This window comes from Bombus pyrosoma, linkage group LG3 (genome assembly GCF_014825855.1).
Source record: "Bombus pyrosoma isolate SC7728 linkage group LG3, ASM1482585v1, whole genome shotgun sequence".
Taxonomy (NCBI): Eukaryota; Metazoa; Arthropoda; class Insecta; order Hymenoptera; family Apidae; genus Bombus; species Bombus pyrosoma.
Window position 1 is genome coordinate 231,620 of NC_057772.1, and position 21,988 is coordinate 253,607.

Genomic DNA, 21,988 nt, shown 5'->3' on the forward strand with positions numbered 1-21,988 from the left:
GTTTTAGAGTATAGATGACGAGAATGTTGTGTATGAAAGATGTACCACTCTAATTGTTGAAAGATTGCAAGATTTCTATATTCTATATATCGTTCCGATCCCGAAATCTTCTACATTTTAAATAATTACCGTAATCCCTTGTAATTATCGTAATATAACAGAGTCTTTAGCTACGCTGTCATCAATTGTTTATATTGTACCTGTACCACAATAGAACGTCCAACTAACGACCATGGCCGTACATCAAGATTTGCGTGCCCTGCGCCATGCTGTTCACGAGAATTTTCACGAGTATAGCAAAACATGATATACGATGTATAATTTAGAACTTTTGTTAATAGTTCGTTTAGTTATTTTCTTGTGCTTGGGAACAAAGTAGGGTTGGAGAGATTGTGTTCCATAAGAACATTTGTCGATCGAACAAACGTACAAAGGTTATAACTAGTAATAGGCTATAGTATTCATGAAATACAATTATGAAAAGCAGACTCGGAACGTTGACCAACTATCTCTGATACTATTTGACGAGTTTCGAGAGAGCGGTGTTATACTTTCTAGGCAAAAGTGTAAATGTAAGTGTAAAGCGAAGAGAAATGGGCATCCCTGTTTCGTTAGACATCCCTACGGGGAGCACTGGCACCACGGTAGGTTAGTTGAGCAGCGTAGTCTCTAGCAAGTGTTTCCCCGAATATGGCGGACGGTGGTTATTCGAATTTTCAAGGGACACAATGAAAGTGCACCGAGTTCGCGGCGGTGATGTCCGTGTCTAAGGGCGTGTGGTGATCCTGAGGGTGGCTGACGTAGATACCCGGGCGCCGCCGTGATCGTAACGGTTGCATGCGTGCCGGCGTGTCGCCATCCTGACTTCACGGGATAGGGTTTTGCCGCGCCGCGATTCTGTGTCTGAGAGCGACCGACCGTGGCGGGGCCCCCATGCTTGTAAATGGCTGACGGGAATCGGAAAATGAGGGCCGAACGTCGCGCGTGATTCGACGGCCAAGACGCTGAGGTACGACATAGAAAAGGTGTTTGGAGATCGAACGATATTCGCACGGTCTTCTGTCCCATAAACACCACCACCGGTCCAAGCACCGCCCGGTGTTAGGAGATGTCCCGGGGGTTGTTCCTGTCTATCGTATCGCCAGTGTCTTTGTCAATTAATCGGTTTTAAGGTCTCTTCTGTTCCCTTAATCGGCAGAGAATTTGATTTCATTCCGACATACTTGTCATCAACGATAAAAATGTTCTCGAAAGTGTAGCCGCTCGTGCGCGACGTTTCGTCTTGTTTAGAACAGCATTTGTAGGTGCTCTCGTTCGTTAACGAGAGCGAGAGCGCGCGGACTGGTTTTTAATGAGATGCCGATCATATGGTCGTTATTTCTTTCGCAGGTATACGCGATACTTTTTTCATTCTTGTAACGTACTTATCGCCGCTTGTAATGGACACGTACATAAATGAATGATTTGGCGGACGACCATCTATTTTGCACATTTGCGTGGACCAAGCATTATGTGTACGTGCATGTAAGATTTGCATTCCTTTCGGATTTCAACAAACATTTTACAAGAAGATTGTATATTAACATGGCCTTTCATTCGAAATGTTAACCACTTTCCTAACGTAATTATCGTAATTTTACCTCGAAACATGTTCAATTTTACCTCTATAGGATGCTATTTATTTCATAAAGGGCTAATTTCCACATATATCGAGTTTGTTTTATAATTGTTAAGTAACATTAGACGGCAATTTATAACGTAAATACATATGCGGTGTAGTATTGGTGTAACTAATAATATAGAAGCCTTATCATGTTGATGTTATTATTTACTATCAAATTATAACATGTTTCTTCTATAGTATCTAATCATTTTTTTATGATCTGTACATCTTATACAGATAAACATTAATATCAGCTTTTTTTTTTTTTTTTTTCAGAAATTAAACACTGTTAAATTGAAAACAATGCCTTTAAAATGTCTTTAACGAAATTCCCTTTGTAACATTTGAATCTAAAGTTAAATAACAGCTATTTTATTACATTCTATAGATATGATTCAATCCTTAATTTTATGTGCGTTAAGTTATATCGTTCTTGTTCCATGTGACCGTAGAAACAGGGTAGAAAATGTCAGAGCCAGAAGAAAGTCTGGCAGCGCCGGATAGCACTACGAGGGAACAGAAATTGGGTTTCTCTCATGGGGACGACGTTCTTCTTCAGCACAAAGATGGAAAATATTATCTTGGAACGGTTGTTGAGGTACATTTGTATAATATTTCTCAAACATAGCTGATTTTCTACACTTTCCAATAAAACATAGAGTTACATCATGTTTTGCTGTCGGAGTTTAACATAGTCAGGATTTCAAAATAGCTAGATGAGACTACAGATATTTAAGTCATAGTTGGAAGAAACTCTATTAAATACTGTCTATACAGGTGGATTTGGCAAGGGAGAAATGCCTTGTCAAATTTATGGACAACACCTCCGCGTGGTCCTCTGTTAAGGAGTTGACAAAGCTATCGATGCCAGATTCTGATGTTATGTGCGTTCTTTGTAAAAAATCTCAGCCCAAGACTGATAACGACATTATCGTTTGCGACAAATGTGGTCGTGGTTATCACCAACTTTGTCATCAGGTAATAGGAAAAAATATATATATATATATATATATTTGAAAGGGAGATTGATAGTTTATATGTAATCGTGCCAAAACGTTATAAGATAGACTTTCAAAGTGTATGTACTTGCAGCCTCAAATATTGAAAGAAGAAACTGCAGCCGAGGCGCATTGGATGTGTAAAAGATGTATAGATAGTCAACCGCGTGCGCGTGAAGTTGTAGAACCGAAAACTTCTATGGTAAAGGCAAGTATCAGAAAAGTTTGCAGTGGTAGGGACCAACCTCAGCCGCCACCAGATGATATGACAAAGTTGCCGTACGATGTAAGTATCCAAGACAATCTTTTGTAATTTTAATTTGATATCTATAATAATATCTATAATAATAGTAATAGTAATAGGAAATCTATAATAATAGTAATAACTGTGCAATATTTAGTCCTTTACTTATATTTCTAAATACATTATTTTGTTGAAAAATGTATTAGAATACTGATAGAATCAATAGTTAATGTTTGTTACAGCCCAATATGTTAAATTGGGACGCGCATCATAGAGTAAATGCGGAACAAATTTATTGTTATTGCGGACTCAACGGCGAATGGTATACGCAAATGTTGCAATGTGCCCGTTGCAAGCAATGGTTTCATGAAAAATGTGTCAGTTGCTTAACTTATCCTTTATACAGTGGAGATAGGTAGGTGAAAATGATGAAATCTTGGTAAAACGGTTTCTTTCCTTATTCCTATGGTGGCTTTAATTATTGCTGTTATTTATAGGTTTTATGTGTTTGTTTGTTCAATGTGCAATTATGGCAAAGAATTCGTACGGCGACTGGAATTGAAATGGGTAGATCTGGTGCACCTGATGTTGTACAATTTAACTGTTTACAATGCTAAAAAGTATTATGATTTGGACACTGTTATTGTACCTTATGCCAATGATAACTGGAACACTTTGCAGCTTCCTCCACGGGTGAGATGTTTTATAGAATTTTTCGAACGTTTGAGTTCAAGATGTTTTTACTTGGTTAAAAATGTGCACAAATTAGACACTTAAAAAATATGCGTATGTATTTGTTATTGTTAGATCAGGGATGTCAGTGCTCAAATACGCAGAGAATCTATACTAGCAATATTGACAAATAATAGGAACAGATTCAAATGTGGCAGAGAAATAAAGAAACGTACTACGATATGGGGTCTTAGAGTTAGGTTACCACCACCGTGTCCAATTGTTAATCTTCCAGCAACTGGTGTAATAGATGATTCTGTGTTACGTAGATGCTGGGGTGCTAATAAAAGACTGCAATATCTTCCTCCGCCTACAGGGTTAGTTACCGCGATATTGTTGTTTAATTGTTATTATTTTCTTGTGTACTTTAATTGTTATTATTTTCTTCCTTTTCTCTTTTTCTTTTCCTCTTTTCTTCTTTTTAACGACCTTGAAAGGAATATCGTTTTGTTGCAGACCGATATCATTACCAGAAAGTACAAAACAATTAACTGCATTAAAACAAAGTACAGCAGAAAACTTGGAAATTCCGGTAAATCCATCGGACGTGGTAATGCGTGGAACAATTTATCAGAACTCGGAAGCAGAACAAAGTTCATGTCCGAGTCCAAGCCCACCGAGTCAATCGACGCAGTCGCTGAGGGAAAGGTAGGAGGCCTGAATCAGAATTCACTGTATCGGCGAAACGTAACAACGTGTTTCCTAAAATACATTCGATTGTTGTTATCTGTTTGCTTGTTATAGGTATATTGGAGGTGGCTTTGTAAAGAAATCATTCCCGTTTCCCAAGCTTAGTTTGCAAAGAAGGAGACGTTTAATGGCATTAGGAAGTTCTCGTGAAAGAATGTTACGTAAACACAAGAAAAGAGAAAAGAGCGACGGTGTTTTAAGCAAAGCTCAGGGCGTTCGAGAAGCTAGATATAGGAAAGCAAGGAAATTATTGAAGAATGCTATAGCTAAGGTAATAGATAATAAAAAGCAGCAGCAGCACCAGGTATAATTACTATGGGGCACCGTCCATACGGATTATAAAATCGGGGCTCGATCCAATTGCTCGTTATATATTGCAGAGTAAATCCCGTAACTCGGAAACATCTGATCTACCACCGACACCTCCAACTTCAGTTTCTGGCCCACCTACACCGCCAGCCACAACTTCGGGTATATCTGAACTATCTGTGCCTAGTTCTGTGGAATTGATGCATCCTTTACCACCATCTACGCCTGCGGATACAAGTGGGGATGAAACCAGTTCAAGAGGAACCTTGGACTCCTTCATTCCACCACCCAAAGACTTTGAAGGCAAGAATAATCCTTTTAGAAATCTCAGTGATTTATTGGGTACACCTGGCAATCATCTCACTCAAACAAATTCAAGTACCCCGTCACCGTACAATCAATGTCCAATTACATTACCTCTACCGCTTACTCCTGTTATATCTCAACCGCCGGTAGTGCGGCCAGCTAAAAGACAATTATCGGAAAAAGACATTATTATAGACAGAAACGGGCAAGTTAAACGTAGACGTCAACATCGGAGAGGACGTCCATCGCAACAGCAGATACAACAGCAGTATCAGCATACTGCCAGTAAAACGGCAACCATCTTACCGGCACGTAATAACGAAATTAAAAGTGAATTTGCAAGGAATTTAAGAAGTTCGTTTAACGGTGCCTCGAGCAGTGCTAGTAGTCAAATTGGAAATTGTGTCGATTATGCCTTAAACGGGAGGAGACTAAGACAACGTCAAAACAATGACAAATTACCGCCTCCAGATCCACAACCACAAAAGAAAGGTAGCGTACCTTCATCCCCAAAGTGTTCGCCTGTTAAACAAAGTGCGCCCGACATATCTCTGGATGATCTAAAATCATCGGTGAACATATATTTTGGAGCAGCAAATAGAATCGCTGCTGGTGAAAAGTTTGTCATCAGAGCAAAGAGGATAGGACCAAACGGTCAGACTCAATACCTAATCGAGTGGGAGGGACTTAATACTTAACAATAAATCATTTCTTTATGATTATAAAAATGCATTGCAATCGTATAAAATTTCCGTTAACGAATCGAGCAAGAGCGATGTTACATGGTTGCTCGATCAGTTTGAAATCTCGACGCGTAAAAGAGATGATTAGTGACAAATTGATGCAAGTCACATGCACTGCCATTCGTTACATATGTTTATGTAATAAGTATATATTAATTGGTGTACGATGTGTGACTGTTCTTGCAAATGTAAATTTTATTTCATTCGATGTAGAAACTGCGAGTCTTACGAAGAGGAGCAAACAATAGTAAATATAAATTCATTGCTGGACAATGAATTTGCTTTGCCATTTGTATTTAAAGTGAAAGGCCGATCTGTCGATTTGTTTCGTTTCATATACCGGAAAACATGAATGTTCTCCTTTTTGTTGAATTCAAATTCTACATTCAAAATGTACCGTCCATGATTACCTTCGATGCATAAAATTCAATTAACGTTTCTACATCTATTTTAATATAAAGTGAGGTAATAGGTGGAGCACGCGTGAGGGAAACATTTACAAGAACAATCAGATACATTGCTTTATGAATTGTATATATTGTAGCATAGTAGTTTGACAGGAAAAGATGGAAGAATGTAAAGCAAATGTAAAAGGAGAAAGGAATCATTTGCGTTCATTAGAAATTGGCCAATCGCTCGTTTTTATAAGTTGCGGAGCGTGCACCATGATCCCGACGAGAAAAAAAAAAAAGATGCGAATTGAAAAACTGACAGTTGTTCCTCTCACTTGAGCTAACATACTAGCGACCGTTAGCAGTTAGCGTGTTTAAAGAGTAAATGAAAAATATGGAGTAAAAAGAAAAGTAGGTATCCTGCAAAGGTTATTTTTCAATACAATCGTAGAGATAGACATCGGCTTCTGTAACTTGATCTTCTTGAACTGTTATCATTGCCCACCATTTACTCATACGACAATACGACTAAAATCAAAATCACAACACGCGATCATACTGCCACAAAAAAACACATATGCATCTGCCACACTGCAGTTTGTCTTCTGCGTATAACTACGTATAACTATGCGTTCGACTTGTTGTAGTATTTGATAATTATATAGTGGCTAACATAACGGCGCAATTGCTCGTTGTACGAATTATCGTGAGCAACTTTTATTCTTTATGTACGGTTCAAGATGATGAAGATGCAGTTCTAGCATTGCTCATTATTATACAAGACTAGGGGGAAAGAACTTGGCTATTTCATAATAACGTACAATTTATAAGGAGTCGTCGCATAGCCGAGTACGTAAGTGGTTGGCCAAAGTTATCTATGCGATAGATAACGTTGTAAATTTTCTCCATGCGTTTTTCCGGGTTAGAGAAATCAATCTGAAGACTCGAGACGTAGCGAATCTTTATAAAAGTGTTGTTGTTACAGAAAAAAGTTAAAAGAAAGAAAAAAATGTAGGGCATGTGAAAGTATTCGTTCGCATGTAATAGAGACACGCGTAGGCAACATTTTTCCACCATTGATGAAGAAGAAGAAGAAGAAGAAGAAGAAGAAGAAGAAGAAAGTTTTTGAAGTTTCGTAAGGTGAATTTAAAAGAAAACGCTGATACAACCTGGATTGATACAATTAACGGTGAATATTCGTACAAAATCGTTTGTATCAGGATTTTTTGTCTCATTCGTGTTCCGATCGATAAACAGAGGATCTGTGGTCAGAGAACTTACTGATCAGTAGCATACACGCATACCTATAAAGGAGGATTAAAACGTCGAACTAATTTCCAATTAAGTTCTTGTATCGAAAGAGCTTACTAAAAAAAAAAAAAGAAAAAAAAAGAAAGAAAAAAGATCGGAGAAATATTGCATTTCTTATACGATTATTTTTAGTTATACAAAATTCGAGTCTATTTTTAGTTTTTAATTTGTCCCGACCGATTACGACGTTAGGAAGTAACAACGAAAAACCTTACTAAAGTCGTTCGGTAATCAGTCTTTCTTCAGACACTAAAGAGGAATCAAGAGAAAAAGATCATGTTTCACTATACCTAATCAAGCGAATGTACGTTTGTTCGTTCGATGAATTTCGATGAATTTCGATGAATTTCGATGAATTTCGATGAATTTTGCTTAAAGTAAGAATCGTATAAATTTTCCCTGAACATCTGGATACGAAAAAATCGCGAGTCAGTCGTGTTTAAACAGATTTACCTAAGATAGGTATTTTTAAGTGCTATTTATTTAATCTACTGTACGTAACGATCATCTTTCTTTGCATTGTAATTCCTTTAGAGAGGTTTTGTAAAGTCGCGACCGATTATCGTTTGTACGAATCTCGGCAAAGCTCATGAGTTTTAGCATTGGCAATCTTGAATCAAGTCAAGGTATATACGATTTTCTGCCAATTACATACACATTACATACACATTCGTTTTTTATACGTTTCTATATTGCTTTATCTTCTCTTCTTTACTTTTCTTTTTCGGCTTTCTTGTATCGGTTCTTTTTTTCCTCAAAGAGAGACAGAGGGAGGAAGGGAGGGAGGGAGGGAGAGAGAGAGAGAGAGAGAGAGAGAGAGAGAGAGAGAGAGAGAGTTAGTTCATATTTTTATTGTCTTCTTCGTGCGTTAGAAAAAATATGTGTTCAAGTGTGTTCAGACTGTAATCGTAATCGTATTATACACGCTACAAGATACAATTTTCGTAACAATTTTGTATAAAGTATACTCAAATAGCACGGATATCTTATTTCTAATTGTACAACCTTGCGCGAAACGTTATACTCTCTAAAGGAAGCGTATATATAAGTATATGTTGGACGAAGACACTGCCAAACATCTCTAAGTTATAATTTAATAAACAACGTTAGACAATATTGCGCTATGATACGTCAACTTCTTAATTAAACGAACGTTGTTGCGTTTATAGTTTCTTTTGTTCTCCCGTTTTTTTTTCTTCTTCTTTTTCTTTCTTTCTTCGCTTTTTTTTTCCTTCTTCTTTTTTTCTTCTTTTCCAAGTTCACCGTCATGCTCGAGCAACCAGACACGAGCTGAACCTAAATACAACTTGAGCTGTTCTCGTGCACACGTAAAGCTGTTTATCTCTTTTCTCCCCCCTTTTTCTTGCTTAGGCTATTAAAGAGAGAAGAAGACGCAAGTTATTATGTATACTCGTGGATTTTTCACACGAATGATCCAACTCGTGATCAAAATTTCATTTTCTCTGTTCGATCAGCGTCATCGAAGTAGATTACTCACGATCACTCACGAGAAAACGATTTAGGATGGAAGCTTGCATCGGTGAACAAACGAATGTTAATCAAATTGATTAATTTGTTGCGGCCGTTGCGTTATTACGTTGTATCGTTGGACAATTTCTTCCTTTGCTATTTCTCATTTTGTTACGTTTGCGCGATCTATCTTGTAAGTTTTACGGAAGCGACAGTTTTTCGTACCAGTGTGATCCGCTACGATCCGCTACGATCCGCTACGATCCGCTACGATCCGCTACGTTAAAATCACCTTAAGTGTGCCAATACGAGATCGAATCGACGAATGCGAAGAGGATAATTTTAAAAAGGATCGATCGTCGAAAGCGGTGTCATCGTTTGAACTGCTCGTGTAAGATCGAAGGTATAATTCTCCGATATCCACTGCGAAGTTTGAAAGAAAGCTCTATAGCGTCGCCGAACAAAACAAATTTTCACACATAATCTTTCACACTTTGACCTTTTATTAGGAAAAATTTGAGTTGAAAATGAACAAGAGGGGTTTCAGCATAAGAATTTAAAGTTGGTGTCGAATTTTTTCCAATTTGAAAATTAGACTAAAATTCGCTCTCGTTTCACGCATACGTCTATTTGATCGGAGCGGTGCGGCACAGGACGAGCGAGCGGTTAGAAGGCGACAGAAAGGAAACGTCAGAGAACTGCGATCAAAGTGCATTTACGTAGAAACAACAATCATCATCTCCTGTAGAAAAAGCAAGCGTTAGCCGCTTCAAGATGAATGGAAGAATCAAGGGAAGAAGATGGAGCTATCCTGCCGCGGAGCTCCTCTACACGCGACACAACAAAGAAAAAGACTATCGAAAGTTGGACTTGGCGTTTCCATGGTGAAGCAACAAGCAACGGAACGAAGATGTACTGCCAGTATCGATGTAAATATATTCCTTGCTATCCCCTTTCTGATACAACAATTGTCCCACCACCCCCCGTTTTTTAATACAAATGCGCGAGGAATACTCATAGCCCTAATGTACGTAAAGGTTGCGTGAAGGTTTGTACGCGATTATAGAGGCGGGAAGCTGCGTCGCGTCGCGTCGCGTCGAGGAGAAACGTGCCTCGTTCCTCTTATGATTGGACTCACTTCCGGCGAATGTATCCGACGTGTGTCGTTTTCGTGTGCGTGGTTCCGTTAGACACCGCTCTTTCGCCGCAAAATGTATTCTTTTAACGCGATAGAAAAGCGATTCGATTGTATTTACTAAACAGGCGGTCGCGATTATTGAAATATTTCGTTGCCGTGTTCAACGTTGTTCGAGAGAGAAAAAACGTGATACGTATCTCGTTTATTCTTAAAATTAGGAAAAGAGTCTATTGTCGACGAACAATCGCGGCATGTATACGAGGTTGATGGATAGAATTATCGTGAAAATAGAATTTCGGTTCGAATAACGCAATTACCAAATTACTTTAGCTTAAATATGAGGTTAAATGTGACAGGGAGCATAATATTATTTATATCGTGCATAGACTGCGGACGCATCTTTATAGGAAGACATTTGGAAGACGAGACAAATCTCTAGTTACGTTCCGTTTACGTATTTAGTTGCGTTACAGTTGTTACGTGATACTTTAGTTATAAATTTGTATCGTAGTCCGTAGTATGGTAGAAAATTCAATCGCGATACGTTTAAGGATTAAATAGGTCGGTAATCTCTATATGTTGCTTCTCTCATATTGGTTTTTCTTTTTTTTTTTTTTTTTTTTTTTTTTCTTTTTTTAGGATAGATTTCCGTCGTTTGTTCGATTACATTAAGGCAGACTATAATGGATCGTCGATGGCCGCCTATTTAATAAATGCAATAAAATGTTTTTTCTCGGCACGCGAGTAACGTTCGGTGAACATGATGCTTTTTTCTTTGTTCGATTCCGTATGCACGCATCGACAACCAATCGCGTAATGATCGTTCGACGCTCTGTTTCTCTCCGATGAAATTAAGAAATTCGAGTGCTGGTTGCCCGAATAAATTGCCTTCGTCGATAGATCGAATCGAAAAGAGAAGAAAAGAAAGAAGCGATACAAGTAACGATCTTTTCTTGGCGAATTTTACCGTGTGTTTCGCGATGGAAAGCAAGAAGCAAAAGAAAATTGTGATGAAAGAAAAATTATTAGCAGCTAATACACACTTTGAACCAACGGTACTTGGGATGAACCATGTAAATACGCACCGTTTCAAGAATTTTTATACGAAAAAATTGTTCATAGCTACCGAACGTGTATATATATATATATACACGTGTGTGTGTGTGTGTGTGTGTGTGTGTGTGATTTATAGCAAACGATCATATATGATTTTTTACTCGATGTTAAGTATACAGGATGCATACGAGATATTCGCTAAAGTAGACAAGAAATTTTCACCGTAAGGGAGAATAAGATTAAGGATCGATCGACTGTAAAGACCACATTTTGACACCGTACATTGTGATTTTATGTTCCTAAAATTTCATTTAAACTTGAAGCAATTCCACTGATTTTATTTAACGACTCTGGTCACGGGGTTACACGGGGTGTAATTCTTTAATTCTTTTTTTTCAATTCGGTTTGAAGCTTTCTTCTGAACGAATTTTACCCATTAAAAAATTTGCGTTCGAGCGAAAAAACCTTTTATTCGTTTCTGTTGGTTCAGATGAGTATTGCAGTTTGCAAATTATTTATTGCAATATAAATTATACTTTATCTGTCTATAACAGTTTACTTAAAAAAATAACACTTTGTACCGATAGAAGTCTACTAATATAATAACAATTTCTAGAATTTCTTCGAGTCGTAGGATTATTTATTTCACGTTGTAGTCTATGTAGACATGTATAACATGTATCCTGGAGGGCACTTTTATACGGACTGAAACAAAAATTAAGAAATAGAACTTAATTCGCTGGATACATGGAACAATTATTTCGATACAAAGTACAATTATTTCAGCGAATATCCCGTGTTTTTAACTTTCTCGGATACGATTTCTTTGCGTCCCGTACTCGTTAATCAAGTCGTCCTACATCAAATATCTCAAACAACGAAGGCTCGCTCGAAATAGGTGCCAACGAATTGCTAATAATTTTTCTGCCACACTCGATTCTCTTTCCAACTTTCTTCAACGAATATTCCGATTTATCGGGAAACTTGCGATTCGCGAATAAAAAGATGAAACGAAATTCTTGTATGATCTTTGCGAAGAGAGAGAGAGAGAGAGAGAGAGAGAGAGAGAGAGAGAGAGGACTATGAGTAAATGAATAGGAAATCAAAGAGACGGAACAGAAGATTGTATGTTTGAATTGATGTGGCGTGCGATCGTAACCTGTGAGAAGAATCGGAGAAAAGGGGAAAACGTAAACGAGCGATCCTCTGACATATATTACGATTTCGTCGGTCGATCGATCAAGAGGAAGCGGAATTAGAAAAATTGGACGTGCGTGAATGGGGTTTCTCGAATTCGAAGATTCCACCCTGTGTATGTATTTCCGAAGCTTCGAAAGAGAGAAAATAATATTCCGTGTGATGATCGAATTGCTTCGTTCGAGGATTCCTTGATTACGTTTCTGCGTATATTTCCATTCTTGAGGTTACTTCTGTGGTGAGATTGATAGAGAGAGAGAGAGAGAGAGAGAGAGAGAGAGAGAGAGTGAGAGTGAGAGTGAGAGTGAAAGTTTGTATATACACCGTCTGCACTTTGTACGAATATCGCGATCGTCGTTGTTCAGCGATCTTTTTGTTTACTTTCGTCGTTTAATAAAGTGAATTCTTCATGACCTCTTCAATTCGTGGTGGTGAATGTAATTCGAAACATCCCTTTCGGATCCCACTCTTCTACCATGTTTTTCTACGTTTTTACATTCTTCGTTCAGCATTGTTCGAAGCGAGGTCGTCTGTCTGTTTAATCTGGAAAGATATTTCGTTGTTTCGGCTGTTCGATGCGAATGCCAAACTAAATCGTAATCGTCAACCAATATTCATTCTGATATTTCTAGTAAGTTCGTGTATTTAATTTAGACCGTAAGTTGGCAGTGCAGGCTAAGACTAAAAAATACGATTGAAACGCAAATGAAGAAGAGCCGAACAAATAGGTCGGAGAAATTTCCACATTTTTTTTTTTATTTTTTATCGCTATAATACAATTTGATTGTTGTGTAAAATCTGTAGCAACATACTAAACAGAGAGATGGTATCTATGTTTACATCATTACAACATCAAGGAGTGAAACACGGAAGCATAGCACGATAGAAGAGAACAACAACCCTATTGTGGATGTTAGATTATCTTTATTATTACATCTGTTTTAAAAAGACATAACTTATTTATAAAAAATATGAGGATCAGGGTATCGGAAGTAAAGGGATGATGAGGGTGGAAAAAAGGCAGGATATGATAGGATCGAACAAATTCTCAGTTTATGGAATAGTTAATACTAATAAAACTCAGTACTTTTTACAAGATATAAAAGAATAACAAGATCTATCGTAGTAATTGGGAGTTTCTCTAACTTGTCGTAGATAACTGTAAATTGGAGCGTGTAACTTATCTATTCGTCTCTCGCGTTTCTCTTCCTCTCGCTTAATACATAGTGAAAAATCACTGTGTCGCCGAGCGTTTATATATCGTTTAATTTTGAACACAATGATTACACGTTCGTTTAACAATGTTCGGTTTCCTTATAATCTCTTTCTTTACGTATTACACCGTTCGTAATCGTTTACGTAGCGTACGATTTTCGACGTTCGATAGTTTATTCCGAGCGAAAATATCAATTCGTTTATGCGCAATAGTACTTAAAAATAGAATAGAAAATTCTATCGCGCGTTATTATTGTCTGAGTTCGCATCGAATCTTTTACGGTATACTAATATAAAAAGAAGAAGGAAGAAAATATTACATTTCAACGTTTCTTGATATTTTCGTCATTCGCTATTTGGCAGATATTTCGTGGCTTTAACAAATACAAAGGCAGTCGTGTGAAGATACATTTAATTCGTTAAAAAGATTCTATGTTTACATACATACACACACGCACGCGCGCACACACACGTGTGCGTGCGAGCGTGTGTGCGTGTATACCTTTTTTATATATAAATAAAAAATGTCTCTTTTTAGGAGTATTACAGGTTGTTGAAAATACATCATAGAAATTGCGTTGCACCTCCATGTCTTCTAATGTTCAGCGAATCTCTATCGCACCGCTATACGTAATCCAGAATTGCATAGTATTAAGGAGTAAGAGGAATGTCGACCCTCTTTGCAACAGTCAATTACATACGCGGAAAACACGCACACGCGCGCGCGCACGCGCACACACGCACACACACACACACGCGCGCACACACACACACACACGTATATGTGTATATATTTATATTTTTCCCTCTATTCTATGATTTCTAACGTAATACGATAAAAAGGAAACGTTATTATTGTATATGTGGGAAGGGAAATCGTCTTATAATACTACCGATATAATCTACCTTACATAATATAAAAAAATATATATAAAAACAGTTTTGTACAAAATCGAGAGAAAAGAGAATTACATAAAAAGTACTCGATGGGTAGTACGTTAGACGAAGTGAAGTAGGATGGTGATAAGCAGAACGTGGATAGAAACAAAAAAATGTATAGGAATATTTACAAATTTCCTGATCAGAGAAAAAGCAAAGAGGATTAAAGGTTCGGGATAAACGTGATTATTCTGAATTCTGTATGAATTCGCGTCACTGGTGGATATACTGCAAAAGCATAGAACATAGAAAGTTCCATTTTCCTCGAGGTATCGTCGGTAATTGCTTCTTTTCTCTCGTAACAATTTAGTATTAATACCTAATTCTATTATGCGTACATACCACCAGATCTGATCACGCATTCTTTCATTTAGAAGAAAACTCTCTCGTTTTGGCTTTGGCAGATGAGAGATCAGCGAATCGTCTTACCGCCCGTCTGTCTGTTATCTTAATTTAATTTAATTTAATTTAATTTAATTTAATACAGCAATCTATTTACGCGTACGCTTTTAAAATAATTAAACGTTAACAATTATGCTAGTGCCCGTTAGTACAATAACAAACGATTCGACAGAGATAGCAAGTACAAGGCATACCCGCAAAGTTCGCCAATCTTCCTTCGTCCGAACACAGTCTTTATACGCTCGAGGACTTTGCGATTCGCGCGGATATACCTCGTGATTGAGAAATCGTTTGGAAGAGAATAAGATATATCGGGGAAAAAGAGAGAAAAAAAAAAAGAAAAAATAGGAGAAGAGAGAGAAAAAAATAGCGTCGTTCGAATGGAATGTCTGCGTATGGAACGATCCGTTCGTGGGGTGAAGACGATTTCTCTGAGGCTCCCGTCGACCGTGCAAAGGTCACGTTGCTTTTGCATCTTACGTTTTATTATAGCATGTCCCGTGTTAATCAGTAAAATAAAATCAGTGTTAAGGGCCATTTGGAAACGCTGCGTTTCATCAAGATACATAATTTAATTACATCTATCTACGCAAGAACTCCTCTTATACCCTACGATTATTCGAAGGCACGATTCTCGATTTTCTTTCTAACACGCCTACTAATTTTTTCTCTACGAGTTCTTCCTTTGCTTCTATCCGTTGTATCGCGTGTTATAGGTGAGACGATCGAAGCGTGTAAACGCACCAGACGATCCATACATTTTCTCTGACGTTCATTGAAAACATTATGCGTTATATATTTAAATAGAAATATTACATATTACACTCTATAGTGGTCCCTGTCGAACACATTCCTGATAGCGTGGACGATTCTCCATGTTCCATGTTGTTCTATGTACAATACTATTGTAGATAGCAAGGTTTCGTTCCATAAAAGAAAAAAAAAAGAAAATTGTCTATCGGATCTTCACACTGTGGCAAGTCCAAGGCACCATTGTTGATCTTTGAGCCATGATGCACGAGTAGGTTACAGAGTAGTATATCTTGATCACGCATCGTTACTTCTAAATTATCTAATCCTTCGAGAAAAGGCACAATCGTTGAACGATTTATATAAACAATGTCCATTTGCGTATATATGTTCTCCATCCAAAGAACAGAAATATTCTCTTGCATACATATACATATATAATTATTCATCTATATTTATATTTATAAATATTTATATATAAAGACCTGTAGTAGTAGCAGTAGTAGTAGTGTAGTAGTGTAGTAGCGTAATAGTTGTAGCAGCAGCAGTAGTAGTAATAGTAGTAGTAATAGTAGCAGTAGAAGTAGCAGTAGTAGTAGTTATAGTAGCAGTAGTAGTAGTAGTAGTAGTAGTAGTAGTAGTAGTAGTAGTAGTAGTAGTAGTAGTAGTAGTAGTAGTAGTAGTAGTAGTGGTGGTAGTGGTGGTAGCAGTGGTGGTAGCAGCGGCGGTAGCAGCAGCGGTAGTAGCAGCAGTACTAGTAGTAGTAGTAGTAGTAGTAATAGTAGCGGTAATAGTAGTAGTAGTAGTAATAGTAGTAGTAGTAGTAGTAGTAGTAGTAGTAGTAGTAGTAGAAGCAGCAGCAGCAGCAGCAGCAGCAGAAGTAGCAGCAGAAACAGCAGCGGCAGCAGCAACAGCAGCAGCAGCAGCAGCAATAGCAGTAGCAGTAGTAGTGTTCGTAAGTAGTGGTAGCAGTAGTAGCAGTAGCAGTAGTAGTAGCAGCAGTAGTAGCAGCAGTGGTAGTAGCAGTGATAGTGGTAGTGGTAGTAGTAATAGTGTTGTACGCATTTGCTAACGCCTGCCCGGTTGGAGCACGTAAAACGATCCACACTGTCGACCTTACGAGAGAGCGTTCGTCGCACCGATTCGTTTGCAGTGGAGGTACCATTTAGAAAAAGATATCAGCGCTAATCGCCCTCAAACTCGGCGAGTTAATCACAATTGACGCGCGTGCCGTCGTCGTCGTCGTCGTCGTCGTCGCAACACTTATGACTTACTCGCGCGAGTTTGAGAACACCGCCTCCCCCTACTTCATATGTAGATCGCCTCGGAGCCCTTGTTACTTTGGTGGGTGGCTCCAGCACCGTACGCGTTTGGCGACGCCATGCATTCAGACCAGTCACTGTTGGAGTGCGGCGAACTGGAAGACCAGTGACCCGGACTATCCGGCGAAGGGGTGGGGAAGCTCTCGGGCGCTTGCATTAAATGCTGCGGTGTTACGTCTGGTCCAGAATGATGGGAAGGGGGCGTCAAGTACTGGTAGTATTGCTGAGTTTGTTGTTGCTGCTGCTGCTGCTGTTGCTGCTGCTGTTGCTGCTGCTGCTGCTGCTGCTGTGTGCTCTGTTGTTGTTGTTGCTGCTGCTGCTGCTGCTGCTGTTGCTGCTGTTGCTGCTGCTGCTGCTGGATCTGTTGCTGTGTTTGTTGCATTTGCTGTTGTTGCTGTTGCTGTTGTTGACTCGACGAATAGGGAAGATTCTCAAAGTCGAATCCCACCGGTGGCATGCCACCGTGCTTTTGATGCGTCGCTTGTCTCATAGCGGCGATGTGAGTTGGCGAAGTAGGCAATGACGGCCTACTCTTTGCCGGAGACGGCGAGCCCATGTAGCTCGCCTGTGGCGATAGTGTCATGTTCGATTGCACCGAGTGTGGCGGTGACTGATTGCTGTAAGGCGGCGACAGCGTGTTCACCATTCCTTGCGCTTGTCGTTGGTGCGACGCTAACAGTTGGTCGTGAAAATTAGGTAACCCGTAATTGGTCGTGAACGTGTCGAGGCCCAACTGTTGAAGGCCCTGCATGGACTGGCCTTTTATGCAGTCTTCGTACGGCGGCGGTTGCTTGGCCGTTGCCGTGTGACTCACTAACGGAAGCGCGTTGCTGTACAAACTCGCGCTGTCGTAAGGACTCGGTAAATTTCCCTCAGCTCCCTCGGCTCCCTGGGGAATCTCCTGGTTTGGGGGTTGGGCACCGCGTTTCGCCGGCGGCTTCTTCACCGATGGTTTTCGCCTTACCACCACTACACCGCCCTCCGACTCCGGACTGTTTGGATTCCCCGTGGTGCCAGCTTTTGGCCGCTTCTTCGATTTCGCTTGCTTCGGAGCGGAGCCGATCACTGTGGGATGCGTTATAAGTTGTGGGTGATTTGGCGAGCCTACAACACAGGATCGAATCATTGACAATTTGAATATCACGTTGAATGTTTGTATGCGTAAAATGCGTAAAATGCGTAAAATGCGTAAAATGCGTAAAATGCGTAAAATGCGTAAAAATACATCGGAAACGAATACAGTGAAGATACAATTAAGAGGTTGAGGATGAGAGAAAATAGCTTACCCATGAGAGGACCGTTTGGTATCACATTCACCATCTGTGGCGACCTGGGTACATGCTCGTCCAGTAATCTAACGATATCATGATGTAATCTCTCGCTGGCCACGTCTCTCGGCAATCGATCCATGTGATCGGTTATCTCTCTATTGGCGAAAGTATCGAGCAACGCTTTACACGCTTCGAAGCTGCCTTCCCTGGCGGCAAGGAACAACGGCGTTTCGTCCTTGTCGTCTTGCGCGTCCCTATTCGCGCCGTGGACCAGAAGTATGTTGACAGCGTCCACATTGTTAACTGCTGCAGCCCAATGGAGCGCCGTTTTACCACTGTTGTCGGCTGCGTTGATATCGGCGTCAGCGTTAATGAGATCCTCCACCATTCCCTCGGTGGCGAGACGAGCGGCCAGAATCAGTGGCGTGGTTCCATCGTGCATACGAGCGTTCAGATTCGTTGCTCTGTTCCTCAACAGTATTTGGAAGACTCCCATCGCATCGGCGGCGACGGCAGAATGAAGAGGCGTTCTACCGGTATTGTCCTGAGAGTTGGCATCCGCGCCAGCGTCAAGGAGCCTCTTGGCCGCGTCAGCTCTGGCGTACCTTGCCGCCAGGTGAAGAGACGTTTCGCCACTCTTATCCGTGGTGGCGTTCAAATCTGCGCCCTGTGCAACTAGATCGGCAATCACGGCCGCCGTTCCGTCGCTCTCGTCCTCCTCTTCCCCGGTATCTAATCCTCCACCTCGTACAGCAGCGACCATCAACGGTGTCATCCCACAAGGTCCTCTGGCGTCCACGTCTTGGCCATGTTCGAGACTAGGCGGTGTCAAAACTCCGGCGTCCGGTCTACGAATCTCCGCGGCGTCCAAATGCTGCTGAGTCCACATTCGAGGCTCCGTCTCCTCGTAATCCGTAATGGCGGTGTGATCGCTGGCGTATCCAGGTTCTATAGCCCTCATCCTCTTCGAAGGTGGTAAATCTGACTCGTCGTCCGACCATTGTTGCGCCCGTCCATTCCCTACATCAAGATCCATGCAATTCACCGATGGTTGTTTGTTCAAGTTTCTCATTTCTTGGCCATCTGGACCTCGTCTTCTTGATCTACGACGCTGCCCGCTTCCACTGTTGGTGCGTAAAAAACCTTCTGGGAACCAAGTGACGCCCACTGCTCGTTTCCTTTGCGCCGTGACCAGCACACCGACCAACAATCCTCCAAGTACCACGATCACGATACCGATGAAAACGTACTTGTAGTTGGTCGGAGCGTCCGGGTACTCTGGACCCTGTGGGCCCACCACCCCTCGGACTTGTTCGATCGGGAAGTTGCGAGATAAGGAGTGTTTGGACGCGGTGGCTGCCAGATATTCTGCCGCTTCGTTGGCCGATGGGAAACACACTGCTCCTTGAGTAACGGTACATTTTCTGTTGTCGATCTCCAAATAGGCGATTACACCACTTTGCGTGTTGGTGTAGATGGTGGTCGGTCGACCAAAGAAGTTGGTGTGCATACCGGGGTCTCTTTCTCTCTTCCAGGGATATATCATGTCGTTGCCGAGTTCGTCTTGCTTTACTCTTAAAGTGGTTCTTAATTCGTGACCGATGTCTCTGAGAAATGCGACCACGTTGGAGCGGAATGTCTGCATGTCCATCCTTACCACTACTGAAATCACACCTTCTGCCAATGATGGCGGTTCCCTGTCACAATCCAGACCGTCCCAGTTACATTCCTCGTTGTTGCAGCCATAATCGCAGTGCCCGTTGGCGTAGTGTTTGCGACAGTAAGCGTCATAGATAGGACTGTAGAAATGAGAAAAGGGATCGAACAAGATTGTTATATTATTATTACGATAAGACAGATGTACGCGTACACGTATCTGAATGATACTATTGTAATACTTACTTGCACGGTGCCAATTTCCTTTCGCAGTCCCTTCCATCGAACAAACACTGGGCATTGTTGCAAACCTCGTCGCAAACGTCGTTCATGAAAACGTCCCAACAGTTGATGGGAGCGGTGCAATTACGCCACGGATTAATGCCCAAGGAACAGTCATTTCCGTCGAAGTTGCAAGCGTATCTGTTACATTCCTCGTCACAATGGTGGTTACCAGACTTCTCCTCGCATCTGTTCTCAATGCATTTTTTTCTCTCCAATTCCAAATCAAGATCATACGCGTTCATGGTTTTCGGGATGTTCGAGCTCGGACTGCCAAAGATACCTCCTCCGTAGTTAGGATCGTAAATTTCGCAGTTCTTACCGGTCCACTTGGGTGGGCAATCGCAAGCGTAATCGCCAAGAAGATTTTTGCAAACGGCATTGGACTGTTGGCACGGATTACTGGCGCATTCGTCTCTGGCGTCTATCTCGCAGTGTGTTCCGGTCGTTCCAGGGGGACAATAACATCTGTATCCAACGTCGGTTTCGGCCACTCTGCAAGTACCGCCATTCAAGCAGGGCTCTCTGTCGCAATAGGAGCCGGCGAATTCGCAATTGTTTCCGTAATAGTCACTAGGGCAGAGACAGGTGTGTCCAGCTTGCTTCGCGGTGCAAACGCCTCCATTTTGACACGGTGAGCTGTCGCAGAAGTTCACTTTCACCTCGCAGTGGCGTCCCATGTAGCCAGGTTTGCAGTTGCAGTGATAGTTGTTGACTAATTGCACACAATCCTGAGTGCCTGGCGAAGAACAGGGATTGGACAAACACTCGTTGATATCGCCCTCGCATCTAGGTCCCACGAAGCCTGGAGGGCATTTGCATTCGAATCCGCCGACTTTGTCGGTACAGGTACCGTTGTTGTGGCAGGTGCCGACAGCACAGTCGTCCACGTTCAGCTCGCATATGAAGCCTAAAGTACCAGGAGGACAGGAGCAACTGAAGTTACTGATCAGATCGTGACACGTGCCGCCGTTCTGGCAAGGATTAGGCCTGCAATCGTCCACGTTAAGCTCGCAATTCTGCCCTTGGAAACCTTTCGTACACTGACACTGATAAGATCCGACGAGATCCTTGCAAGTAGCACCGTTTTGACACGGGGCAGAGTCACACTCGTTGACTTCTTCTTGACAATAAGAACCTGTGTATCCTTCTAGGCAGTGACAACGGTGACTATTGCCTATGTCCTCGCAAGTACCGTTATTACACAGGTTTTTCTCCGGCACTCCTTTCCTTATAGCCGCGTCTTTGCAAGAAACCATCTCAACATCGCAGACTTTACCGGTCCAGCCAGGAGAACAATTACATTGGTACTTATTTTTGTGCTGGACGCAGGTGGCCTGGTTCTCGCAAGGATTATCCGCACACCAATCGACATACTGATCGCATCTGGCTCCGGTATATCCGTAAGGGCAGTGGCAAGTGTAATACTGGACGTGGTCGTGACAGGTGGCTCCATTCAGACAGGGCAAACTGTCGCATTCGTTGATACGATACTGGCAGTTTGAACCGGTGTAACCGGGTTTGCATACACAGGTATAGTTGTTGATGCCGTCGATGCATTTACCGCCATTCATGCAGCTACTGTCGGTGCAATCTTCGTCGTTGGTTTGGCAATTAATACCGGAGAATCCGAGTTGGCATTGGCAAGTGTACGAGTTTACGTATTCTTTGCAGATTGCACCGTTTTGACATGGTTGTGACAAACATTCGTCTACATCGATCTCGCAGTGTTTGCCACTGAAACCATCTACGCAGAGACAGGTATAGTCGCCGATACCGTCCAAACAAGTGCCGCCATTCTGACAGGGAACTGGAAATGATAAATTGACATTGCTTAGATTGCCGTGTACTTGGACACGATTAATATACATGGTATTATAAATATATACCTGTATATCATTA

General features: G+C 41.1%; 2 protein-coding genes across 6 annotated transcripts in view; one reads left to right on the top strand and one right to left on the bottom strand.

The window, feature by feature from the left end:
- The first annotated feature begins 689 nt into the window (after positions 1-689).
- On the top strand, positions 690-12,671 carry LOC122565570 (polycomb protein Pcl). 4 transcript variants are annotated; one of them, XM_043721646.1, is made up of 12 exons: positions 690-1,009; positions 1,390-1,524; positions 2,116-2,261; positions 2,441-2,641; positions 2,756-2,947; positions 3,148-3,320; positions 3,403-3,598; positions 3,713-3,954; positions 4,094-4,285; positions 4,382-4,598; positions 4,708-4,939; positions 5,138-12,671. In XM_043721646.1, exons 3-12 carry the CDS (start codon positions 2,130-2,132, stop codon positions 5,638-5,640), a joined length of 2,280 nt encoding a protein of 759 aa, XP_043577581.1. In that variant the 5' UTR covers positions 690-1,009; positions 1,390-1,524; positions 2,116-2,129; the 3' UTR covers positions 5,641-12,671. The 4 variants fall into 4 exon arrangements, with proteins under 4 accessions (XP_043577581.1, XP_043577578.1, XP_043577579.1 ...); XM_043721643.1 differs by having other exon boundaries at positions 4,708-12,671; XM_043721644.1 differs by having other exon boundaries at positions 1,390-1,514; positions 4,708-12,671.
- A 4,189-nt stretch (positions 12,672-16,860) lies between these two features.
- LOC122578019 (neurogenic locus Notch protein) overlaps positions 16,861-21,988 on the bottom strand; it is a 181,962-nt gene continuing 176,834 nt past the window's right edge. For both annotated transcript variants that reach the window (XM_043749856.1, XM_043749857.1), the window contains 3 exons: positions 20,051-21,896; positions 18,164-19,947; positions 16,861-17,981 (listed from right to left, as the gene is read on the bottom strand). In XM_043749856.1, the coding sequence (XP_043605791.1) occupies positions 16,864-17,981; positions 18,164-19,947; positions 20,051-21,896 (4,748 nt within the window). In that variant the 3' untranslated portion in view covers positions 16,861-16,863. The remainder of the gene's footprint in view (positions 17,982-18,163; positions 19,948-20,050; positions 21,897-21,988) is intronic.

Excerpts from the sequence above, each read along its gene's own strand:
- LOC122565570 (XM_043721643.1), top strand. The coding sequence starts at position 2,130 with ATGTCAGAGCCAGAAGAAAGTCTGGCAGCGCCGGATAGCACTACGAGG. Across the intron at positions 3,599-3,712 it reads CTTTGCAGCTTCCTCCACGG|ATCAGGGATGTCAGTGCTCA; the intron begins GTGAGATGTTTT and ends TGTTATTGTTAG. Across the intron at positions 4,599-4,707 it reads TGAAGAATGCTATAGCTAAG|AGTAAATCCCGTAACTCGGA; the intron begins GTAATAGATAAT and ends TATATATTGCAG.